The following is a 24747-nucleotide window of genomic DNA, read 5'->3' on the forward strand; positions in this document are numbered from 1 at the left end:
CAAGTCTTTGCATATAATTCAGTACCTTAACTTCAATAATAATTTATTACATCTAACCAACATCACGGATGAATTAGGCAACAGCCGTAAGATCAGTTGTAGTGTAATGTGAACATTTCCTCATTTTCAGAAATTCATATCTTTGTTCACAGTCAAATAGCAATGTTGAAATTTTACAGTACTTTGCTATCATATATGTGTAAAAAATGTGCAAAAACAAATTTTTATGTACAGTCCCACCAGATATCTCTGGTGCTCTTGCCACAAACTTCACAAAAAATAAAGATTTTTTTGAATTTCAAAAATTCATATAAAAAATTGAGGGAACATTTGTCAGTGTTCTTGCTCTATGTAAGGCAAACTAGAGAAAGAAACACGCGCTGATAAGTCATTCCTTAGTTGTTATTTTTGGGTCTCCAAAAGTGGATTTTCTAAATTTTCAGTACCAAACTTTGGAGATCATTTCAACTGGTTATTTTTGAATTAGGGTATTTTGGGTAATAAACAGTGTTGTAGAGGAGACTTTCTAAGAACAATCATGTCAATTGCAATGTTGTAACTTAACCCAGTGCTGAGATATTCAAATTAATGCTAATATCTCCAAATTGAAAAAGGGTCGTGTGCTTACAATTGAATTGCGGCTATTCAATAACGGCACAAGGAAATTTTTTTAATAAAACTTCTCTATTATAAGGTAATCAGATATAAAAAATTGAAATAATTAAAAATGGTCAAGCAAACAACGTAATTTTCATTGGATCACTTCATTTGGATTGACATAGCAATCAAAAAAGAATGCCAAATTTAAAAGAAAGTAAAATATTCAAGACTGATGATATTTCACTGAAGCTCAAAACTTGGTTGGCCTTTAATAATTTCCACAACAAAACTCTGATTTGAAATCCGACAGAAAATCAAGAGAGGATCTGGTTGTATACAAAGTAAACTTGTGGCAAGCATAATAAATAGCCTTACTGTGCAGTAACGATGGTATTGTTACCAGTGACAGTGACATAAAAGCAGAGTTACTATACATGATTTTCGGAAATTCATTCACCCAAGAATATGAAGTAAATATTCCAGAACTCAAATCAAGAACAGCTACCAACAAGAGTAATTCAGAAGTAGATATCCTCATTGTAGCGAAGCAGATCAAATCACTTAATAAAGGCAAATCTTCTGGTCCAGATTGTATACCAGTTAGGTTTCTTTCAAAGTATGATGATAAATAGCTCAATACTTATGAATCATATTCAACTGCTCACTCAGTGAAAGATCCATACCAAAAGACTGGAAAGTTGCACAGGTCACACCATTACCCAAGAAAGGAAAGGAAATTAAAGTACATGCTAGAGTACAGACCTGTATCACAGATGATGATTTGCAATAGGAATTTGGAACATATACTATGTTCAAACATTATGAATTACCTCAAAGGAAACGATCTGCTATCAACAGGGGATCTCAAATTGATTCCATATTTCTAGTTTCCAGGTTTTTGACACCAATCCTCACAAATGACGTGAAATCAAATTGCATGCCTATGGAGTATAATCTCAGTTGTGTGACTGGGTTCATGATTTCCAATCAGAAAAAACACAGTTTAAAGTAATTGACAGAAAGTCAATGAGTAGAACGAAGTGATGTCTGGTGATCTCCAGAAAGTGTTATAGACCTTCTGCTGTTCCTAATTTATTTAAACTATTTAGAAGCAATTTGAGCAGCCCTCTCACATTATTTGCAGATGATGCCGCCATTTACCTTGTAGTAAAGTTATCAGAAGATTAAAACCAGTTGCACGATTATTTAGACAACATATCTGTATGCTGCTAAAAGTGGTCTTTCACTGTAAATAGAGAAAAGTATGAGGTCGTCTATATGAGTGCTAAAAGAAATCTGTTATATTTTGGTTACATGGTAAATCAGATTACCAACTTTTTTGTCAAAATATGAAAATATTTTGTTGACACTAAGCTGCATAGGGAGAAATGGATCATTGTTTTAAAAAATAAAAAAATGAGAACTCAGAGCTCCCATGAAAAGATTTAAGTGCTTCCTCTTCTCATGTACTATTCGAGAGTAGAGCGGTAGAGAAATAGTCTGAAGGTGGTGCTATAAACCCTCTGACCCGAGTGTGAATTGCAGAATGGTGATGTAGCTGTTGTATTTTTCCACAGAGGTTCTGTTTTCTTCAACTTCATAAATTCTGAGTTATCTTCAACAGTTCGTTCAGTTTCCCCAAAGTTTGTTTCGGTCGGATGACCCTGATCTTCTGCTTTGTTATGCGCTGCATTGCCCGTTTGAATGGTCTCCACAATGATCCAGTATCACTACTTCCACCTTCAAATAAAAATTTGTCTTCTTTAAAAACTACATAGTTAGGACAATTGCAAATTATGAAACACTTTAAAGACCTACTATCAGGCTTTCTTGTCATTAATTCCTTTAGAATGTGCAGGTATGCAGTGCACCTAAACACATGAAGTTTATTTAAGTTTAACTTCCTTCTATACTGCAGCATTGCTGGAATTCTCCACATAAAGCCGACGTAGGACAATGGTTAATGATAACAATAGCTGCAATTGCAGCTTCTGACAAAAATTTCTTTCCAAGTTTGCATGCAAGAACTATGCAGTGAGATTTTTCAGTTATAATATAATTTAGTTCCTCTACCACTCTGTTTCGTTGACGTGTGTACTTTATCGTAAACTCTAACTGCACACCCTCTCCTACAAAGAATTTCATCATTTCATTCGAATTGTGTTCACAACCATTACCACATCTAAATCTCCCAATTTTCATCTCAAAATGAGCAGTAGTCCCTTCATAATATACTTTAAAATAATGAAACACTTTCAGTTTCGATTGAACTATATAAGCTACTGGAAAGTGAGTAGGATCATCAGTGAAAGTCACTGCATGATTCCACCTAAATAGATGGGCAGTATAGGGCCATGGACATTACTGTGTGATCACCTGCTGAAACATGAGACTCATTGTGTGATAATCGTGTTTGTTTTACCTTCGGTGCAGATCAAACATTTAGTTACAGGTTCATAAAACTGTACTTCGTCCAGTCCATCTGCTAGATAATGAAGTTTTTTCATATTTTCAAAGCTCAAATGTCCTAAGCTTTTGTCTGAATCTGGAGCACTAAACGTAGCATTCATAGTAAGTATACACTAAAGGGTATACAAACCTGAATCTTTCCTTTGAGCTACAGCTGTAACTTCATTGCCTCTTTGAACTGAGCCCGCTTAACTTTCAAAAACAATATTGTAGCCCATGGTTTACATACCAACAAAAGATTGTTAGGAAATGTGGTACTGCAAGAATGACTTTTATTTTTATTTGAAATTTCTTTCCATAAACTGTGCTTTTAACATCAACTTCTCCAAACTTTTTGCCAAACAAAAATTTATCTGTTCTGGCAACTATAATTCTTATTGGAGTTTCAAGTTCCCTCACATTTGTCAAAGGAAACAGATTTATTGGCTAAATGTTCTGTTGTTCCTATGTCAGAAATCTCTCCAGTTTGTTATCTGACAAACTTTCAGAAGCAGCTGACAAAGAAAAACTGTCGTCACTTCAGTTGTGTCTTGTACCTTAGCCGTTATATTTGTGGAATTCTTCCTTTTATGTTTGCATGCTCTACATTGTGCCCCAATATTTCCCATGTCCGTAACAAGTATATTTAGACCTTGCACCATACATGCCTTGATGCTTTCTTTGACATTGCTGCAAGACAAACTCTATAGATGAAAACAGCTTGTTTAATGACCTGCTACATTTAGAAAAGTTGTTCAACTTTGTTGTCGTGAATAGACTCTTGCCATTTCTGTGTAGGCCTTTCCACTAACTAAATAATTCCAGTTACTGAAATTCCTACATCCAACTACGGTATCCAATACTGTTCTGTTTCCTGTGCCATTATTGTAGTTTATGTATTGACTGATAAGTTCGTTTTCCACTGTTATTGCATGCGGTAGTTTGATATATTCAGTTCACGCAAACAGACAGCAGCACTGCTAGTTTGCATATGGTAGTTTGGTACATCACTACTGTGGTTACAGTATATTTAGCTTTTCTGTCAGTTGTTTTTTGTTTTCCCACGATTTTGCTTTCTGGTTATTTTCCATAACATGGAAACCAGTGTGGAGAATGAAAGTTCATAGTAAGCAAACTATGTGGAAAAGCTGTACTTCCTAGACAGTCATGTGGAACTGTCAAATTAGGACAGCAGCAATGAAGTCTTTCAGAAACCAGCATTAAGAGAGAAGACAAGAAGCAGCTGAGAATGGAGATCAGATAATAAAGGAAGCACTATCAAGCAAATGTGGTTGGCTAGAGGAGATGAAAAAAGACGAAATGACAGTAGAACATTGTTGAAGAAGAGGGTGACAAAATATAAGAGAAATTAAAAAATAAAACTGAGAATCATAGAAAACAGCAATCAAAGATATTATCACAATTTCAGGCTGGGTTTTTGACAACAGTGACATTTTCGAAAGCATTTTGCAATCTAAATCAGTACACAGCAAACCACTGTGAAGTGCATGACAGGGAGGATATGCCATTGTACTAGTTATTAGGGTTTCTTACTCTTCCATTCTTGAATGGAGTGCAGATAGAATGATTTGCCTCTATGTGCTGTAATTAATCTAATCTTGTCTTCATGATCCAAGTAGGGGGTTGTAGTATATTCTGAAAATCATTTAAAGCCTGTTCTTGGAACTTTGTAAGCAGGCTTTCTCAAGATATTTTATGTCTATCTTCAAGAGTCTGCCAGTTCAGTTTCTTCAACACCACTATAACACTCTTCTGCAGGTCGAACAAACCTGTAACCGTATGTGCTGCCCTTCTCTGTATATGTTAAATATCCCCTGTTAATCTAATTTGGCCCCATTAACCATGGACATTGCTGTTGGTGGGGAGCCTTGTGTGCCTGAGCAATACAGGTAGATGTACTGTAGGTGCAACTACAACGGGGGATATCTGTTGGGAGGCCAGACAAATGTGTGGTTCCTGAAGAGGGGCAGCAGCCGTTTCAGTAGTTGCAGGGGCAACAGTCTGGATGGTTGACTGATCTGGCCATGTAACGTTAACCAAAACGGCCTTGCTGTGCTGGTACGGCGAATGGCTGAAAGCAAGGGGAAACTATAGCTGTAATTTTTCCCGAGGGCATGCAGCTTTACTGTATGGTTCAGTGATGGTGGTGTCCTCTTGGGTAAAATATTCTGGAGGTAAAATAGTCCTCTATTTGGATCTCCGGGCAGCGACTACTCAGGACGACGTTGTTATCAGGAGAAAGAAAGCTGACGTTCTACGGATTGGAGCATGGAATGTCAGATCCCTTAATTAGGCAGGTAGGGTAGGAAATTTAAAAAGGGAAATGGATAGGTTAAAGTTAGGTGTAGTGGGAATTAGTGAAGTTTGGTGGCAGGAGGAACAAGACTTCAGGTCAGGTGAATACAGGGTTATAAATATATAATCAAATAGGGGTAATGCCGGAGTAGGTTACAAACAGGAGTGCAGATAGGCTACTATGAACAGCATGGTGAACACATTATTGTAGCCAAGGTAGTCACAAAGCTCAGGCCTACCACAGTAGTACAAGTCCACAGATGATGAAGTGATGGAAGCAATGTATGATGCAATAAAAGAAACTATTCAGATAGTTAAGGGAGATGAAAATTTTATAGTCGTGGGGGACTGGAATTCGATAGTTGGGAAAGGAAGAGAAGCAAAAGTAGTAGGTGAATATGGACTGGGCAGTGAGGAATGAAAGAGGAAGCCACCTGGTAGAATTTTGCGCAGAGCATAACTTAATCATAGCTAACGCTTGGCTTAAGAATCATGAGAGAAGGTGGTATACATGGAAGAGGCCTGGAGACACTGGAAAATTTCAGATAGATTATATAATGGTAAGACAGAGATTTAGGAACCAGGTTTTAAACTGTAAGACATTTCCAGGGGCAGATGTGGACTCTGACCACAATTTATTGGTTATGAACTGTAGACTAAAACAGAAGACACTGCAACAAGGCAGGAATTTAAGGAGATGGGACCTGGATGAACTGAAAGAACCAGAGGTTGTAAAGAGTTTCAGAGAGAGCATTAGTGAACAATTAACAAATACAGGGGAAAGAAATACAGTATAAAGAAGAATGGGTAGCTTTGAGAGATGAAATAGTGAAGGCAGCAGAGGATAAAGTAGGTAAAAAGATGAGGGCTGGTTGAAATCCTTGGGTAACAGAAGAGATATTGAATTTAATTGATGAAAGGAGAAATATTAAAAAAATACAGTAAGTGAAGCAGGCAAAAAGGAATACAAACGTCTTAAAAATGAGATTGACAGGAAGTGCAAAATGGCTAAGCAAGGATGGCTAGAGGACAAATGTAAGGATGTAGAGGCATATATCACTAGGTGTAAGATAGATACTGCCTACAGAAAAATTAAAAACAGATCTCTGGAGAAAAGAGAACCACATTTATGAATATCAAGAGCTCAGATGGAAAACCAGTCCTAAGCAAAGAAGGGAGGGCAGAAAGGTGGAAGGAGTATATAGAAAGTCTATACAAGGGTGATGAACTTGAGGGCAATACTATGGAAATGGAAGGGGACATCGATGAAGATGAAATGGGAGGTATGATACTGCGTGAAGAATTTGGCAGAGCATTGAAAGGTTTTTTTTTTTTTTTTTAAAAAAAAGCCCTGGGAGTAGACAACATTCCATTAGAACTACCAAAACTCTACCATCTGGTGAGCAAGTGAGCAAGATGAATGAGACAGGTGAAATGCCTTCAGATTTCACGAAGAATATAATAATTCCAATCTCAAAGAAAGTAGTTGTTGACAGGTGTGAAAATTACCGGACTATCAGTTTAATAAGTCATGACTACAAAATACTAACATGAATTCTTTATAGATGAATGGAAAAACTGGCAGAAGCTGATGTCGGGGAAGATCAGTTTGGATTCCATAGAAAAGTTGGAACACTTGAGGCAATACTGACCCTACGACTTATCTTAAAAGATAGATTAAGGAAAAGCAAACCTACGTTTCTAGCTCTGTAGACTTAGAGAAAGCTTTTGACAGTGTTGACTGGAGTACTCTCTTTCAAATGCTCAAGGTGGCAGGGGTAAAGTACGGGGAGCGAAAGGCTATTTACAATGCAACTTCACATTTCTGAACATGTAAATCGAGTTGCCGGTCTTAGTACCACTTTGAAATCTTATCAAGAGCTGACTGAATATTTATGCAGCATCTTTGAGACAGTACTTCATTACAGATAACTGCATCATCTGCAGAAACTCTGAGGATATTATTTATAAAGTTCACATGGTCATTAATGTAGAACATGAACAGCAATAGTCCTGACACATTTCCCTGCGGCACATCCAAAGTTACTTCTACATCTGATGACGATTATCCACCCAAGATAACATGCTGCATCTGCCCTACCAGAGTTCTCATTCCGGTTACAAATTCCACTTGATACCCCATATGATCATACTTTAGACAATAAGTGTACATGTGGTAATGCTTTTCATAAATCAAGAAATACTGCATCTGTCAGACTGCCTTGATCCAAAACTTTCAGTATGTCATGCTTGAAAAGTGTGAGTTGGGTTTCACATGGTCGATGTTTTCAGAATTTGTGCTGGGTAGCATGAAGGAGATCAGAATATGTTCCACGACTCTACAAAAATTGACGTCATTAATACTGGGCAGTAGTTTTGTGGATCACTTCTACTACCTTCTTGTAGACTGGCAGGAACTTTGCTCTCTGCCAACTACTGAACATGTTTTTTGTGTGTGTTTATGATAGATTATACACTACTGGCCATTAAAATTGTTACACCACGAAGATGACGTGCTACAGACATGAAATTTAACCGACAGGAAGAAGATGCTGTGATTTGCAAATGATTAGCTTTTCAGAGCATTCACACAAGGTTGGCGCTGGTTGCGACACCTAGAACGTGCTGACATAAGGAAAGTTTCCAACCGATTTCTCATACACAAACAGCAATTGTCCGGCGTTGCCTGGTAAAACGTTGTTGTGATGCCTCGTGAAAGGAGGAGAAATGCGTACCATCACGTTTCCGACTTTGATAAAGGTCGGATTGTAGCCTATCGCGATTGCGGTTTATCGTATCGCGACATTGCTGCTCGCGTTGGTCGAGATCCAATGACTATTAACAGAATATGGAATCGGTGGATTCAGGAGGATAATACGGAACGCTGTGGTGGATCCCAAGGGCCTCGTATCACTAGCAGTCGAGATGACAGGCACTTATCCGCATGGCTCTAACGGATCGTGCAGCCACGTCTCGATCCCTGAGGCAACAGATGGGGACGTTTGCAAGGCAACAACCATCTGCACGAACAGTTCGACGACGTTTGCAGCAGCATCGACTAACAGCTCGGAGACCACGGCTGCGGTTACCCTTGACGCTGCATCACAGACAGAAGCGCCTGCGATGGTGTACTCAACGACAAACCTGGGTGCGCGAATGGCGAAACGTCATTTTTTCGGATGCATCCAGGTTCTCTTTACAGCATCATGATGGTCGCATCCATGTTTGGTGACATCGTGGTGACAGTGGACGTTACCTTTCAGATGTGTTACGACCCGTGCTCTACCCTCCGTTTGATTCCTGCGAAACCCTACATTTCAGCAGGATAATGCACGACCGCATGTTGCAGGTCCCGTACGGGCCTTTCTGGATAGAGAAAATGTTCGACTGCTGCACTGGCCAGCACATTCTCCAGATCTCTAACCAATTGAAAACGTCTGGTCAATGGTGGCCGATCAACTGGCTCATCACAATACGCCAATCACTACTCTTGATGAACTGTGGTATCGTGTTGAAGCTGCATGGGCACCTGTACCTGTACACGCCATCCAAGCTCTGTTTGACTCAATGCCCAGGCGTATCAAGGCCGTTATTACGGCCAGAGGTGGTTGTTCTGGGTACTGATTTTTCAGGATCTACGCACCCAAATTGCGTGAAAATGTAATCACTTGTCAGTTCTAGTATAATAAGTTTATCGAATAAATACCTGTTTATCATTTGCATTTCTTCTTGGTGTAGCAATTTTAATGGCCAGTAGTGTAGTTAGAAGAGGGACTAACTCAGCCACAAATTCGGTATAGAATCCGATAGGGATTCAGTTGGGATCTCGAGCTTTGTTCTTTTTTAATGATTTCATTTGTTTCTCAACACCAATGACACTAATACTTCATCTTTTCAGTGGCACAAGGATTAAATATGGCAATTCTGCTGGATTTTTCTTTGTAAAAGAACATTTGAAAACAGAGTTAAGAATTTCAGATTTTGAGTTACTATCTCAGTTTCAGTGCCTGTCTCATTCAAGAGTGACTGGACACTGACTTTGGTGTCACTAACAACCTTTAAATATGACCACAATTCATTGGGTTTTGTGAATGATCATTTGACAGTATTGTGTTATGGTAGTCACTGAATGCTTCACACATTGCTCTTTTTCACAGCCAAACGCATTTCATTCAGCATCTCTGTATCTATAGATTATCCTTTTTTACACCTATTATGCAGTAGTCTCTGTTTCTATAGAAGTTTCTTTACAGTGGTAGTATACCATGAACTGTTCTGGATACATATGTATCCAGTTAATGGTCAACTATTCCTTTAAACTTAATCTGTGGTTCGTTCATATGCTCCTGTTCTGTGCTGAAAGTTTCAAGTTCCTCATTGAGGTATGACACTACTGCTTTTTTATCTATATCTTTGTGCTTGTTTTAGTTGTACTTTGGTAATAATTGTTGCCACAACTGCATCATGGCCATTGGTACCAGTTTTGATGTGGACATCCTCAAAGAGGTCAGGTCTATTTGTTACCATTAGATGTAATATATTTTCATCATGAGTGAGTGGGGTTCTGAATTATCTTATGGGGTTCCGAACTATCTTATCTATGTAGTTTTATAATGTTTCACAGACTGTCTTGTCATGCCCAACACTAACAAAACTGTAATTTTCCCGATTGATTGTTGAATGATTAATCTCCACCGATGGTGGTAGTACAAACTTAACACACAAGCCAACTCATGTGTTCTCTAAAGTTTTCAGTTACATCAGGAGACGAGTCTGGTGTTGGACAATAGAAGGGTCCAATTTTCATTTTACGCCCACCCCTGATATTGAGTCTCGCCCAAACAATCTCATATGCACCTTCAATTTCTGTCTCAGTGGATTTGAGTTTTGTGTCTACTGTGACAAATACACCACCTCCATTTCCTATTATCCTATCCTTTCAGTATACGATTAAATTTTCTCCAAAAATCTCACTGCTGTCAATTTCAGGTCTCAACCAGCTTTCTATACCAAGTATTATGTGAGCTTCACTGTTTTTCAGGAACATTCCAAACTTTGGCACTGGGTTGCAAATACTTTTTCAGTTAACCACCAGGATTTCAGTACTGTCACCTATGGGTGGAATTTCCTTCGATCCTACATTGATACTTCTGGGTTTCACCACAGATCTCATTACCTGGATTGGATGGAGAGTTGCCAAAAAAAAAAAAAAAAAAAAAAACAGTGTGCACTCCACATACAGTCAGCTACCTGGGTAACAACCTGTGACATGTAGTGCACACCTGATCCATTTAGTGGTACTCTACGGTTCTCAACCCTATGGTGCAAGTCCATGAAGTTGAAGTTGCAACGTAGCTCGTCAAGAACTTTTGAAGTCTCTGGTTCATTCCTTCATCTCAGCTCAGAACCAAGGGGTCACGATCAGTTCTTGGGACAATGCTGTAAATTGTGAGCTTCGTTGAAACTTCATGCACAAGGCTGGGCTTCTCAACCTTCTCTGCCAGTCTCTGGAATAATCCAAGTATGACCTCAGAGCCCAAACAACACCATCATTTGTTCCAGCGTCCGCCAAAATCTGCAGTTGCTTGCACCCCGTTCCATCATGGCTGCCGGAATAGCCTTTTCAACATTTTGAATGAGGTCCCCAGGCATACATACTGAGTGCATCTAGTATTCTTTCCTGTCCCTTGCTGCTATATGTTTGAACTGCCAACAATTAATAAACCCTACCCTTTTGCGTTTGCCTCCTCTCGACACCAGACAAAACACGTTTCCCCAAAACAGGTGAAGTGAGTCCCACTGGCTCAGTTTCAGTGAAAGACAGCACCTCAAACTTTTTGGTTAGGGGGATCAGTATAACATCCTGAGTCCTCCCTAGTACCCATCCATGCTGTGCAGGATGCCTAGATCTACCACTGAAACACCACTCGCAGTCAAGTGGGTGAGTAATGGCAGATCCTGTACTTTCTGCAGAGGAGATAGTATCCACAGGAGAGCATAGTACTCGAGGTACCTTTGATACCAGCACCACAGGTACATGGCTCCCTGGAGCTCTGCCAGCACATCAATTCGCAGCACCTTCCAATCGTTCAACAGTAGACAGGATGATTTACAGCTGCTTATAATCATCAACTGACTCATCCTGTATTCGAGAAAGCATTCATATTGGGGCTGCATTTTGGCTAGTGCAGTGTATTACAGGACTGCGAGCAAATAACTTTGAGCTAAGCCTGCTAATTATCTTTTATGCTGTTGAGCTAAGAACTTAGTAATTCCCTATAAGAATTGAAGAAAATACCCAAAACAAGATTTCTATTAAGGCAACAGAAAAACCTTTGGTAAAAATTACTAATTTCCTAAAACTTTTTGAGGTTTGTTATAGTTATTAGCAAACTTGAAAATAGAGATGATTTATAATAAATGTATAGAATATCTCCTGTTTAAGGGAAAACTAGATGTAACACAATACATTTATTATAATATCTGCTACAGTAACAAAATCATATATGCTGATTTATTACATATTAGATTATGTACAGAACAACGGTAACCTCCGAAAGTTCTGAAAAATGTGTGTTTATTTGTGTTGATATACAATGAAATTTGGAGTGATCTGTTCTTTGACAGTAATTGTGAATCACAATGCTGAATTGCCATGAAGTAAGTTATGTAAAAATACTCGTACTAGTGACTTATGATTATAAAGTTTTGTAAGCATCAGAAAGTCTCAGAAATAACCTGTTTCACCTGTAATTATACAATGAAATTAGAGAACGATTGTTTTGAATGAAGCTAGCCCTACCCTTACCAAAAATTTTAAAAGAGTATAAATAAGTTTAAGCCTAAAATTGACAATAACAGTAGGAGTTTATCACAACACTCACCGAATGTTCAAAATTTTACATTATATTAACAGTACAAATGGGTTTCGCTGCAATCAGTAAAATATGCGAATATATAATTTCAAATCTGCTCATGAATCTTGCACTCGCATTCTCATACAAAGGAAAATTACATTGTCTGCTTTTACATATAAATAAATCTGCGAATTGCACAGATGTTTTATTTAGTGTTTCTGTGACAATTTGTACTCTGGCATGTCAAAGTAGAACACTGCAGCTTGAATTTATCTCACAAGGGGAAGGCCTCAGACACGACCAACCGATTCGGCTCAAATTTGGCAGGTCGCTTGTATACAACCTAAAACGAAGGACTCTTAAGATATTTTGGGTCAATACCCCCGCAATTTTGAGAAAATCACTCCTAAAGGTTATGAAGAGCAATCAACTCAAAATTGGAGGGATCGGTAGATAATTGTAAATTGAGTATTTTTCATCATCAGGTATGGGGCCCGCAAACGCAAACTTTTCCGGAAATCGAGGAATGAAACTTTTATAACTGCCACTTCTGTGCCCACATGGTAAACGTTTTTCGCTGACAGCGCCGATAGCGCAACGACCACGATAACTGGCTGGGAATCGGAAAACCCGGGTTCGAATCTCGGAGAAACTAATTGATAGGGATAGGAGGGTTAATGAGGTAAGTAAATCAATAAGTAAAGATAGTAATAAGGTAGGTAAACTAATTTCCCAAACGCCGTGAGTTAGTAAATTATAAAACTCTTAAGCCTTGTCACATGAAAACAACTCCAGAGTTATGTTGTCCTGGTTATATCATAGTTGTGAACCTGGAAGAGTGAAGGTGTCCAACACGAGCCTTATAGAAGTCAATCGGAAAGAGTTGTTTTTCGTCATTAGGCTGCCGCGAACCTCGCGGATACATGTAGTGATTTTTCCATCATTAATGTGCCAAACGAAATACGTTTTGTGAATGAATACAGTGTTCTTCTGTAACATATGACGAGTGCTGTATGTAGTTTGTAGTAATTATCTCGTCTGTTTATGCCATAGTAATTAGTTATTGTTTGTTGTGTCATATCTTCAGGTGCATAATCTGAATAATGGAGGATGTACACCCTTCGACTAGCGCTGTAGTATATAGTTGGGAGCCTGTCACAGACGATGGCAAGCGGGAAGTTACCGACGCTGTGTTTTGGTTTGTAAAAGTGATGCAAGACAGATGCATTATCAATGCACTACCGGAAGCTGGCAGTTCTGTTGCTCGGCATTCCAGACTGATAGGAACGGCTATCGTCAAGCGATTTTTGGAGCGGACGAACGAAATGACTTTTGTTGATGCTGAAGTATTATACCATGAAGACGAAGCAGAAGGTGACTCAGTGGAAGATATCCCGACTAGTGAATCGCAAAATGGTCATAACAATTTGGAAATCTCCATGTCATAGGGAGTATGAGCTTCATCTGTTCCCGATGAGTATTACGAACTGGTTACCAAACGATCGAACTACGGCTCTATATCCCTTGAAGTAAAAGTAAATTCGGTAGTGCTAGCCAGGAATCATCCAAATTTGAACTTACGAACACTGCAAAAGAATGGAGCAACAACACCCCTGAAAAGGAAGAAGGACCTGAAATTGTGGGAAAGTGATATCGTTAAAGGAGGGACAAGATACGACAAATACCAGGCGATAAATAAGTGGACATAGGACCGATTTGTCGAATCTCGTTGTCGTAACAAGAATGTAACAACGGGAATACTTCAGGTGTTGGCTGCAGGTACAGCTCTTCAATGTACGGCCAACAAGGATTTTACATTTGCTGCATCATTATCTTGGGCAAGAAATTTCAAATCGGAGTATAAAATTCGTCAACTAAATACGTCTCTCATAAGGAGGTACAAAATATAGAAGATATACAGAAAGTGGCTACTGTTTTCAGCACGCAAATGGCGTCACTTATGACCGGTTTTAATTGCGATTACATGATCAACGCCGATCAAACAGGATGCGAGTATCGGGTGAACATTCGACGCACGTTATCACATAAGGGAGAAAAACGAACTCTTGTCGCAGTTGATATTAAAAACAAACTAACACATTCGTACATGGCGCAATATGCCATCACAGCCTCTGGAAAAGTGTTGCCTAAGGTTTTCCTGTGTTTACAAGAAACGAATGTTACATTTGGTCCTCGGGTTATAGAAGAGGTTAATTGTTTAACCGAGTCGTTGAAAAATGTTTACATTACCTGCTCCAAAACCGGGAAACTGAAGAATGCTATTTACAGAACATTTCTTGAGAATGTTTTAAAACCATACGTTTCTGATAACAAGTGTTGTCTAATATTGGATTCCTGAGGAGGACAAATTAATACTACAATATATGACCCAATGTTTATACATGGCGAGGGTCAGCCGACGTGCACAATAAAAGTAATACCGCCAAACTGCACACCTTTGTGGCAGCCGTGTGATGTTTATTTCTATCGCCAGGTTAGAAACTTTTTTTCCAGGCTTCAGAATTCCAGTGTGCTTCTGGAAACCCAGCGGGTATTGCACAACCGCACGGATGCAATAACTATTCACAGCATAATTCATAACCAACTTTCAGCCCGATTTTTCAGGTAATGATATCGTATGTGTAGTACGCATCAAAATTAATTCCCGAAAAAGACATATTTTTAAATGTAAACCAAGTTTGTTTTCCGCCAACTCTTTGGGAGAAACAGTATAGCTGTCGGAAGATTGCATTCATTAGATGTTGTTGGTGCTGTGAGTATATTTTTTTCAAATGTTTATGTGACAAGTACCATCCATCTAGTTGTTCGAAGAAAAGTGAGGACACGTAACAGTGACTGGAAGAGCCATTCTAAAGTGACCTGGAGTAACATTTCAGTTGTTTACTATCCCAAGAGGTTTGAGAAATTTATTTGCTTACCTTTTTTTATCATTCCTTATTGATTTACTTACCTTATTAACCCTCCTATCCCTATCAAGTGAGATACGGAAAAACACAAACGAAAAGAACAACATCCGCTACGGATCTCCGACTCCCAGTCAGTTACCTTCGCCGTTGAGCTATCGGTACTGTCGGTGAAAAGCGTTTACCATGTGGGTACAGAAGCGGCAGTTGTAAAAATTTCTGACCTCGATTTCTGGAAAAGTATGCGTTTTCGGACCCCATACCTGATGATGAAAAATTCTCTATTTACAATTATCTATTGATTCCGCCAATTTTGTGTCGATTGCTTATCATAACCTTTAGGGGTGATTTTCTCAAAACCGCGGGGGTGTTGACCCAAAATATCTTACATTCCTTGGTTTCAGGTTGCACAAAAGCGACCTGCCAAATTTGAGCCGAATCAGTTGGCCGGGTCTGAGGCCTTCCCCTTGTCAGTCAAAATCTAGAAAAATGTGCAGCGCCAACAAAGCACACCTTCTGCCTGTTGCAGCTAGCAATGGCAAATAATTACTGTTTATTGTTGTTAATTATTTTAGTGCTTTTCTGTTCATTTCATGTATGTTATGAAATTGTGTTGGGGAATTTTTTTGCACATAAATTAGTTTTGTGTTCAAACTTGTGACAGAAAATTGCGGGACCTTTGCAGGTGCAATTTTTTCGGTGAATTACTTTGCTAACTGAAGCTTTGTTACCTTATTAAGGCCCTTTTTATGCCATATTTTCAGTTTTTTAATTATTTGTTCCCTGACTGATTTTTATGAATATGTCTGGAACCACAGTGTTGTCTTCTTAGCTATGAACTATTTTAGGTTTTAGTTTTCATTCTGATACATCATGAAATTGCTTTTGGAATGTCATTATGTGCCTTGTTTTTCATACATATTACTTCTCATTTGCAGGACTTAACCGACAGAACTTTTTCAAAGGAGCGGAATGTCTTTTGGGGCATTAGATTCTGATCGTTCAGGCTGTCCAGACTGCAAGGCTGCCAGCCGTAGTCCCTGACAAGTGCTGTGAATGAATCTGTTGTATGTACATTTCTGATTGTTACTTTTTGTGCACTTTCACATTATTCTTTCTTGAATTGCGTCAATCTTCACTTTTCATTTATTAATTCCAGAACTAAAATAGCCTGTTCAGATTTCATACCCACCAGCTGCAAAAATACCTTTCAGAGAACCATTCATTCAGTCATTTCTTGATTGCCATATTGTAGGTTAATTAATGCTCAAAGCGAGCTGTACTTGTTTAGCTCTTGTTATAGTTCTGTTTTTCGTTCTTGTTGCACCAGTTGTTTGAGGTGTTTGTGTAGTTTACTTTTATAAAACATTTTACTGTCATATAATATTTAGTGAAGTTTGCTTTTGCCATTAGAATATAAGCAGTGCCTTTGTAGCAATGCAGATGTATAGACATTCATCGGAGTTATTAGGAGACATCCGTAGAAGGATATACTTTTGGATAACTTATACTGTTATAGAATGTACTGTTGGAGGCTACATAAAATCTTGTCCATATGTTTGGAGCTGTGACTGACAAATTGTAGAGTAGTGTAATAACAATAAAATGGAGAAGGAACTGTTACAGTTCCATAACATTGTATATGTGGCCATTACAAATGACCAACCCTGCTTCAGTTAGATTATCATTGACTTCCTGAGTGATTTTTGCTGCTCCTACAGAAAAGCAGTCTTGAGCTCTGGTATATGTACACCACTCAGCCAATTTTAGAACATTGTGATTTAGATTTTGAGGCATCTGTCACATCAAAGACAACAAATTTAAAGTTAATTCAAGCCTCTATTCATACATGATCAGACTTCTCACCAAGTTGTAAAAGACACAAAAGGACAATATGATGGTGTTTTTATCCTGCCTGCATAATCTTTACCAGGGACAATCCCTAACCCAGTTACAGGTTATTAAAATCTATGTATTTAGTGCTGCTCAAGAAAACAGAATTCTCCAATTAGTAAATCTTTGAAATATTTGGCATGTTGTAAGGTGCAAGTTAGGCAAAATGTGTGGGTTATTTCATGCTCCGTATGGGTGTGGCAAGTGTGGATACTGTACAAAGTTATGGGATGTTCTTGCAGTATGTCTTGCAAGTGAATCCCTGACATTTCCAGCGGGGGTGAAATGATATTGCTGTGACCATAGCACTGGAAGGACATCTCCTGACAACATCAAACCATCAAGTGGTCTCTCTGGAGCCAGGCATAGCTGTCCGAATAAAGTTATGACTGGTGGTCCATGCCGCCAGCATACATCACAGCTCAGTAGTACCTTGGTGTCACACCTCACCCAGCAGTACTTAACTGTGACTTTTCAAAGAATAAAATACGGCTTCATTCAGTATATCCCTACCCAAAATGTTCCTCTGTCCATCATCTTTTATGTACTAAGATGGTATGATATGAAATTAATGGGATACACACCGAAGCCATGTGCATAGAAGTTAGCTTCACAAAAATAAAAATGAGCATTTTCTGTGATATTCTGCGTTCTGTTTCCTACAATTGAGTAATAGTCTGCTACCTCCTGTGATGACCTTGAGCAAGAGACATCAGTCTGTAAATGGACTGGCTTATCGAAGTTGTGGTGCTGATATTCATGTTGTATATGCCAATATCCCATTGTGTGAATGCAATAATTAATTTCCAGGCAACTGGACTTTTATCCAAATCGAAGTCAACAGAGTTAAAGTTATGTTAGACCTTTATTTGACCATGACCTAAGCTCCTCACTGATCACCTGTGAAATTATACTTTGGAAGCTCAAATGTCATTTGCTACCTCTGCCTGCAACTGACTAGCTTCTACCATACTTTTGGAGATTTGGGCATGTCACACTACTAATATGTCGATACGTCGGGTTATGCATCTAGGCGAGTGGAGATGACTTTTCCTGATCCTGTAGCAATACCAAGCAGTGAGTACCCTTAAATTGACCACTTCACAACATTCATCTCAACATTATTTAAAATAGGGGAAAGGCAACCAGACACTTATAGCAGACAGATGTTTGACACAAAGACAAACGTAAAAGAAAACTGTTCACTGGCTTTCAAGCTCTGGCTCTTTATGTAGTAAGAAGTACACACATTCACACAAAGACACACAAATGCACATTATTGTGGCTGTGATGACTTTAATTATTGATTATCAATTGTTGAGCTCGGTTGCCTGAGCTGATGGGTGTGAGGAGGGGTTAGGGAAGGACACACAGGGCAAGGAGTGAGTAACAGAGTAGTACAAGGCAAGAGTGGGAAAGACAGATGACTCAGTGGCTGCTCAAAAAGACAAAAGGAGTTCTAAGAGGGTGCCAAGGACCTTGCAACCATGAACACTATCTTTCCCAGCTTCCTCCTTATACCAGAGCCTTTACCTCTTTCCAAATCCTCTTTGCAAAACAGATGTGGACCCACAAGTATTTCACTTTTGAAGGCCAAATCTATAAATAAATCTGTGTTGCTGCCATGAGTAGTCACATGGTACCATCCTACACCAACTTATTTATGGGCCGTGTGGAGAAATCCTTTATATCCACTCAGTACTTAAAATCCCTTGTCAGCCTCAGATTAATTGATGTCATTTTCATGTTATGGACACATGCCAAGGACAACTCAATGAGCTACCTTCCTAGATGACAATCTCAACCTCTCAGAAGGCTCCATGAAGATGTCTGTTCATATACACCACACTAGCCATCAATAGTATCTCGACAGCTGTCAACTGTTCCATGTCAAAAAGACTCTTCCTTACGACCTCACCACCTGTGAATGTATCTGCAGTGAAAAGCAGGAGTTTTTGAAATATACTGATAATGTGACCAGAGCCTTTATTGACAGGGAATGTCTTACCCTGCTCATCCATAAACATATCTCCCCTGCCATATCCTCCTCTCTCATGAGTAAACATGTTAACCAGCCACCAACCATCACTCCTGTTATCATCCAGTATCACCCTGATGTTGAAAAGTTCAAGTACAACCATCACCAGGGCTTTGATTATCTCTCATCGTTCTCTGAGTTAAGGGATATCCCAGGCAAAATAGTAACCACATCACCCAAGGTAGTGCTCAGCCACTCACCCAATGTACAGAATATCCTTATCTAGCCCTACTCCAGTCCTGCACATCATTAGTCATTCCTTTGTGGATGACCCAGGTGCAAGACCTGTCCCATACACCCACCCATCACCTCCTACCACATTCCAGTCTCAGGAATTTGCTATCCTATAAAAGGCAGTACCACATGTGAAAGTGCCATGTTATATATCAGCTATGTTGCAATTACTGTCTAATTGTGCAAATGACCACCAAAAAACCAAGGCCAAACCCAAAAAAATTGGGCCATATGTGGAAGCAGCCACATATATGCGCTATTCTGCAGGTACTGTTTCCTTGCATAAATTTCCACCACCAAAGTGTGACCAAATCCATATTTGACCATCCAGTTGCCAAACATGCTGCCCACCACAACACAAATTACTTTAACTGCTGCTTCATTACATGCACCATTTGGTTATTCTCTGACAGCACAAGTTCCTCCAAACTACATAGGTGGGAATTGTGTCTTTATAGTGTGTTTGGGCGTCTCCATAGGTGTATGTCAGAATGTGTGTACTTTCTACTAGAAGGAGAACCAGAGCTCAAAAGCTAGGGAACACTGTTTTCTGTTAGGCATGTGTATGCACCACATACAAGTCTCCTATAGGTGAGGGGTTGCCTTTCTCTTAATTTATGTATCATTCCATCCAAAATGTATCAGATATCTGTATCGGTCTCCTAATTGGTTTGAGCACTGTTGTTAAGATTTCCGTGTTTAGTTTGGGACAGAATACTTTTGAAAGAACAGGAAGTGTTACCTTGTAAATGCCGTGGTGAACAAGACTTTTTTCAATCACTTTTAACTAATTTCATTTGTAAATAATAATTGTTACATATTCAGAAAAAACTTTTAATGCATACGTTGTTTCTCCACAACAAATTTTGTGTGTGTGTGTGTGTGTGTGTGTGTGTGTGTGTGTGTGTGTGTGTTTGGGGGGGAGGGGACAAAAATCATCAGTGGAAAATTATGTAGAAAATAGTAAAATTCTTGTATATTTTGTGTTCTAATCCTGTGCATTATGTTATTTGCAGGTTCTGTAATTTTACAGTTTTTTGACAGAGCTAAAATGAACTTCACACCATTTGGAAGTCCATTCACTGGATCAGTTCCTACGGCTACTGTTCATCAAGTTGCCACTGCAAAGCTTGCTCACAATGTTGCTGCTGGTGGCCAAGTTCTTGGTGTTTTTAGTGGTGGTGATGGTGCAGTGCATTATTTGCGCCCTGTTGATCCAAATGGTTTTACGTTGACAACCCAAGGTGCCATAAACAGCCAGCATCCACAGGCGCAGCAAGCACTGATAACCCTACCTATCAGCATTGCTGGAAAGCCTGGTGAACCCGGACAGCCACAGCAAGCAGTTCACATTCAAGTAGTTAACCCCAACGCAACGCTAGGTGCTAATGGTGCTGCTAGTAATGTGGGCCCCAAGTATATATCTCCTCTTTTCTCACAAGGGATTTTAACATTATGTGGTCAACAGCAAGGTGGTGAAATTGTTCAGTTGCAAGTGCAGCATCCTCACATTCAGGTGACACCACAACCGGCTCAGCCACAGAGTGAATCAGATGCCTCCAATAACAGCTCTCAAGCACAGGTTTCGTTGCAGCAGCAGCAACAGCAACAACAAACACCTCAACAGGAACAGCAGCAGCAGTCGCAGCAGCAGCAACAGCAGCAGCAGCAACAACAGCAACAGCAACAACAGCAGCAGCAGCAGCAACAACAACAACAACAGCATCACCAACAGCAGCAACATCAACATCAGCAGCCACAGCAGCATCCTCAAGAACAGCAACAGCATCATCATCAGCAGATCCAAACACACACAATTGCTGTTGCAACAGATGATAAGCCAGAGGAGCACCAGCAGGCCTTCCCAGTAGCTGTTGTAGCACATCTTCCACAAGAATTAATTTTGCGTGACGGTATAGCCACAATGGAAATTGAAAAGATACAGGGGGAACCAGGCAAGGAAACTTTGCAACTGGCTATTGTTAAATCGGAAAATGATAAAGATTCTCAGGATGATTTTAATGGTAATGGGGCTCAGCATGCTACAGTTGCTGCCATGCCAGCTGCATGGCAGAGTATTGCAACCCCAGGTTCAACAGTGGCAGACTACTTGTCACGTATCCCAGCATCGACACTTCCACTAAGTTTGCACCACTTCTTGAAATTTTCTGCCGAAACGATAAAACGGGAAGCAGCCATCGAATCATCCCCCCTTTCAAACCCCGAGATTGTCGAAGTAGTGAACGGTGCAGCAGTTGAGGAGCCATCTGCCCCTGCAACAAACACAAAAACAAAGAAAAAGAAAAAGTATAAGAAAAAACCTCCAAAACCCCGGCGGCCCAGGCCAGGTCAAGTGCACATTGCAACTGCGTTGGACGGCACGACATTATTTTGTTGCCCCGAGTGTCATATGGCATATCCCGAAAAAGAGCTGTTAGAACAGCATCTTGTCGGGCACAAGATAGAACGGAGGTTCATTTGCGATATTTGTGGTGCAGGTTTAAAACGGAAGGAACATTTGGAGAGGCACAAGTTGGGTCATAATCCAGATCGTCCATTTGTTTGTTCTGTTTGCCTTAAAGGCTTCAAACGTAAAGAGCATCTAAATCTTCATTTCGTTATACATTCAGGAGAAAAGACAGAACTTTGCCCAGAGTGTGGTAAAGGTTTCTACAGAAAAGATCACTTACGAAAACATGCACGCAGCCATCTTACAAAACGCGTGAAAGAGGAACTTAACAACCAACAGCAGCTGCTACAGCAACAGCAGCAGCAGCAGCAACACCAGCAGCAGCAGCAGCAGCAGCAGCAGCAGCAACAACAACAACAACAACAGCAGCAGCAGCAGCAGCAACAGCAGGCACAGCCACAGCAGCAACAACCATTGCAGCAGCAGCAGCAACAGCAACAACAGCAGCAGCAGCAGCAGCAACAGCAACAGCAACAGCCTCAGCAGATAGAACAGGAACACCAACAGCACCAAACAGACCATGAGGCTCAGCAAGTCAATGCCCCTGCTGCTACCATGGTTGCAACAGTGGTTTTACCAACTGCAGCAGAAACAGGTGCTATGCTGCTGCAGCATCACCGCTGAAAAAATCGAAGCACAAATTTTCTAGCCTTAAAGGGAATATGCTGGGTGAGGACAGTACTCCTGAGACCATTGTACTTTTCTTAGCTGTATATACTAATATTTAGCACCTTCTATTAACTTTTGCATATGTTGCTTACGGATAGTGATCACTTGTGCTGCAGAGTTACTGTTGAACTGTTTTTGATAAATCATATACACAGCTTTTATGTGTGTGGTACAGGTTTATGATTTTATACCGAGCTCAGAATGATCGAACAGTGTGAGAGGGGGATCACTATGATTTATAAATTAAAACTTACTGCAAATAATTGTTGAATATGGACATTATCCTAACTAAATGGTAATTACCAGGTATGTTATGGAGTACATCTTTTTGTACATCACAGTGGGCTTACAGCCCTTTTTGAATATTATGATAGGGAGTGTAACTTCCTGTTATTTTATGAATATTTCATTGTTTTACAGATAGTGTTAACACAGATGTGTATAGTTAACTGCCAAGTCCAGAATAATAAACAGATATATAATATATATATATATATATATAAGAATTAAATTGGATTTGGTGAAAATGTGTTTATTTTTTAGCACCGTGTAATCCTACTTCGTACATTCATTGTACTACGGCAGGAATCGACAGACATCTAAGTGGTAGATACTTGTACAGTGAATTTGCCAAAGCAAAGATCTGTCCAGAATACATAGTTGCTACCCTAGTCGTACATTTTAATACTTTATTTTCTTTATCTTGTGTGATCACTTAATGCATAGAAGTTTTGTTTTATGCCATACCACGTAGAATGTTGATATTGTTGAATAAACAGAGTCATAAGTATGGTATTGAACAGTATATGTCTCAGTCATCAGATAATACAGTTTAGTGGCAGGTGGCAGGGATATATAAATCAATCCGATGTCTGTAAGCAAACTACTACTGTTGCAAAAAAGACGAAGTATAACATTTATGTGTTTTACGATGCGTTATGCTACCTTGGATCCTTCACAGTGAAAATTTGCTCTCTGTTTTCTTCTAAATAAGTCATTGAGTTTGCTCCTCATGACACTGCATTCCATAAGATTCTTTGTAAAGCTAAATCCTGTTTCTTTCCTTATTTCATCTACTTAAAGTATTTATTGATATTTTATTTGCAAATTTTGCAAAAATTAAATAACACTGCTCAGACACTTTTTACTTTACTTTTAATTTTGAATCATGGTTAATAGTAGCTTTTGTGCCAACAGACACACCACACTCAGCACCTATTATCTTAAACTGTACCTGTTTGTGATGCAAAGTGATTGTGTCTCAAAATTCTTTACTTTCTGTCACCCCACTGAAGCAGACAAAAAGGTAAATCCTTTACATAAATGATTGACAAACAGCAATGTGTGTTCAGTAATATCTGTTTAAATCAGACATGTGAGGACCTTGTTGTTGACTATATATATCGTCTGGCATGTCCCATAGCTTCATGTTAACCTGTGTGTCTATGTTTCTTTACTTTGTGTATTCCTGTATGTTATTTAAATCACTGCAGAACTACTTGTTATTTTGTCTTGAAAAATTTCAAATATAAATACAATGGAAACTTACTGATTTCATTTTAGTGTTACGGGGAAAGGCTAGGTACTCCAATGTTCTAAAAATATTATTTATAGAATTTTTGAGGCATGTCCTGTACATAGTGGCCTACATGGAGTGTATAATTTTCAAGTATGAATTGTACATGCTTATATAGTTTCCACTTTTGTAAATTATTTTTATTGAAATATATACACAAATCTTTATCAGTGGTGTTTTTTACACATATAATTGAGGGCTAGGAGAGTTGTTACAGAGTGAGATTCAGCCAGTTGAAAGAGCACAGCGTATTAAGTTTCACATTGTATCAGATCAAGTAACCCTTTGTTCAAAATAAACCAATTACTGTACTGCATTACTAATTGTGTTTAAAACCAAAATAGATGTATTTTGAATTATTGGATAATGTTTTTTCCTTGTTAGCATTGCACTATGTAATTTATTTTGGTGGATAGTACATTACATAAGCTTGAAGTGGCAGTGCATTGTTTTAGCACAGATCATGGACCATGCATATTAGGCTGTCATGGCAGTTTCTTTGTGCTAGTCATTTTCACATAAAAGATTACACACAATTGCTATGTTGTAATTACATTTCTTTGTTTCCAGTCTTTTAATACCATAGATTTCTTTAAACTTTGAATAAAAGTCAATAGTTTTCTCCCTGTGTGTGTGTGTGTGTGTGTGAGAGAGAGAGAGAGAGAGAGAGAGAGAGAGAGAGAGAGAGAGAGAGAGGAGCAGGGGAGGGGGGGGGGGGGGGC

At 39.2% G+C, this 24747-nt stretch overlaps 1 protein-coding gene across 2 annotated transcripts in view; it reads left to right on the plus strand.

Moving 5' to 3' along the window:
* The window catches only part of LOC124777111 (specificity protein transcription factor 3-like), a 39497-nt gene extending 15113 nt beyond the window's left edge, over positions 1–24384 (plus strand). For both annotated transcript variants that reach the window (XM_047252396.1, XM_047252397.1), the window contains 2 exons: positions 16084–16212; positions 20327–24384. In XM_047252396.1, coding sequence (XP_047108352.1) covers positions 20362–22404 — 2043 coding nt within the window. In that variant the 5' untranslated portion in view covers positions 16084–16212; positions 20327–20361 and the 3' untranslated portion in view covers positions 22405–24384. The remainder of the gene's footprint in view (positions 1–16083; positions 16213–20326) is intronic.
* Positions 24385–24747: the final 363 nt, after the last annotated feature.

Source organism: Schistocerca piceifrons, chromosome 2 (genome assembly GCF_021461385.2).
Source record: "Schistocerca piceifrons isolate TAMUIC-IGC-003096 chromosome 2, iqSchPice1.1, whole genome shotgun sequence".
Lineage (NCBI taxonomy): Eukaryota > Metazoa > Arthropoda > Insecta > Orthoptera > Acrididae > Schistocerca > Schistocerca piceifrons.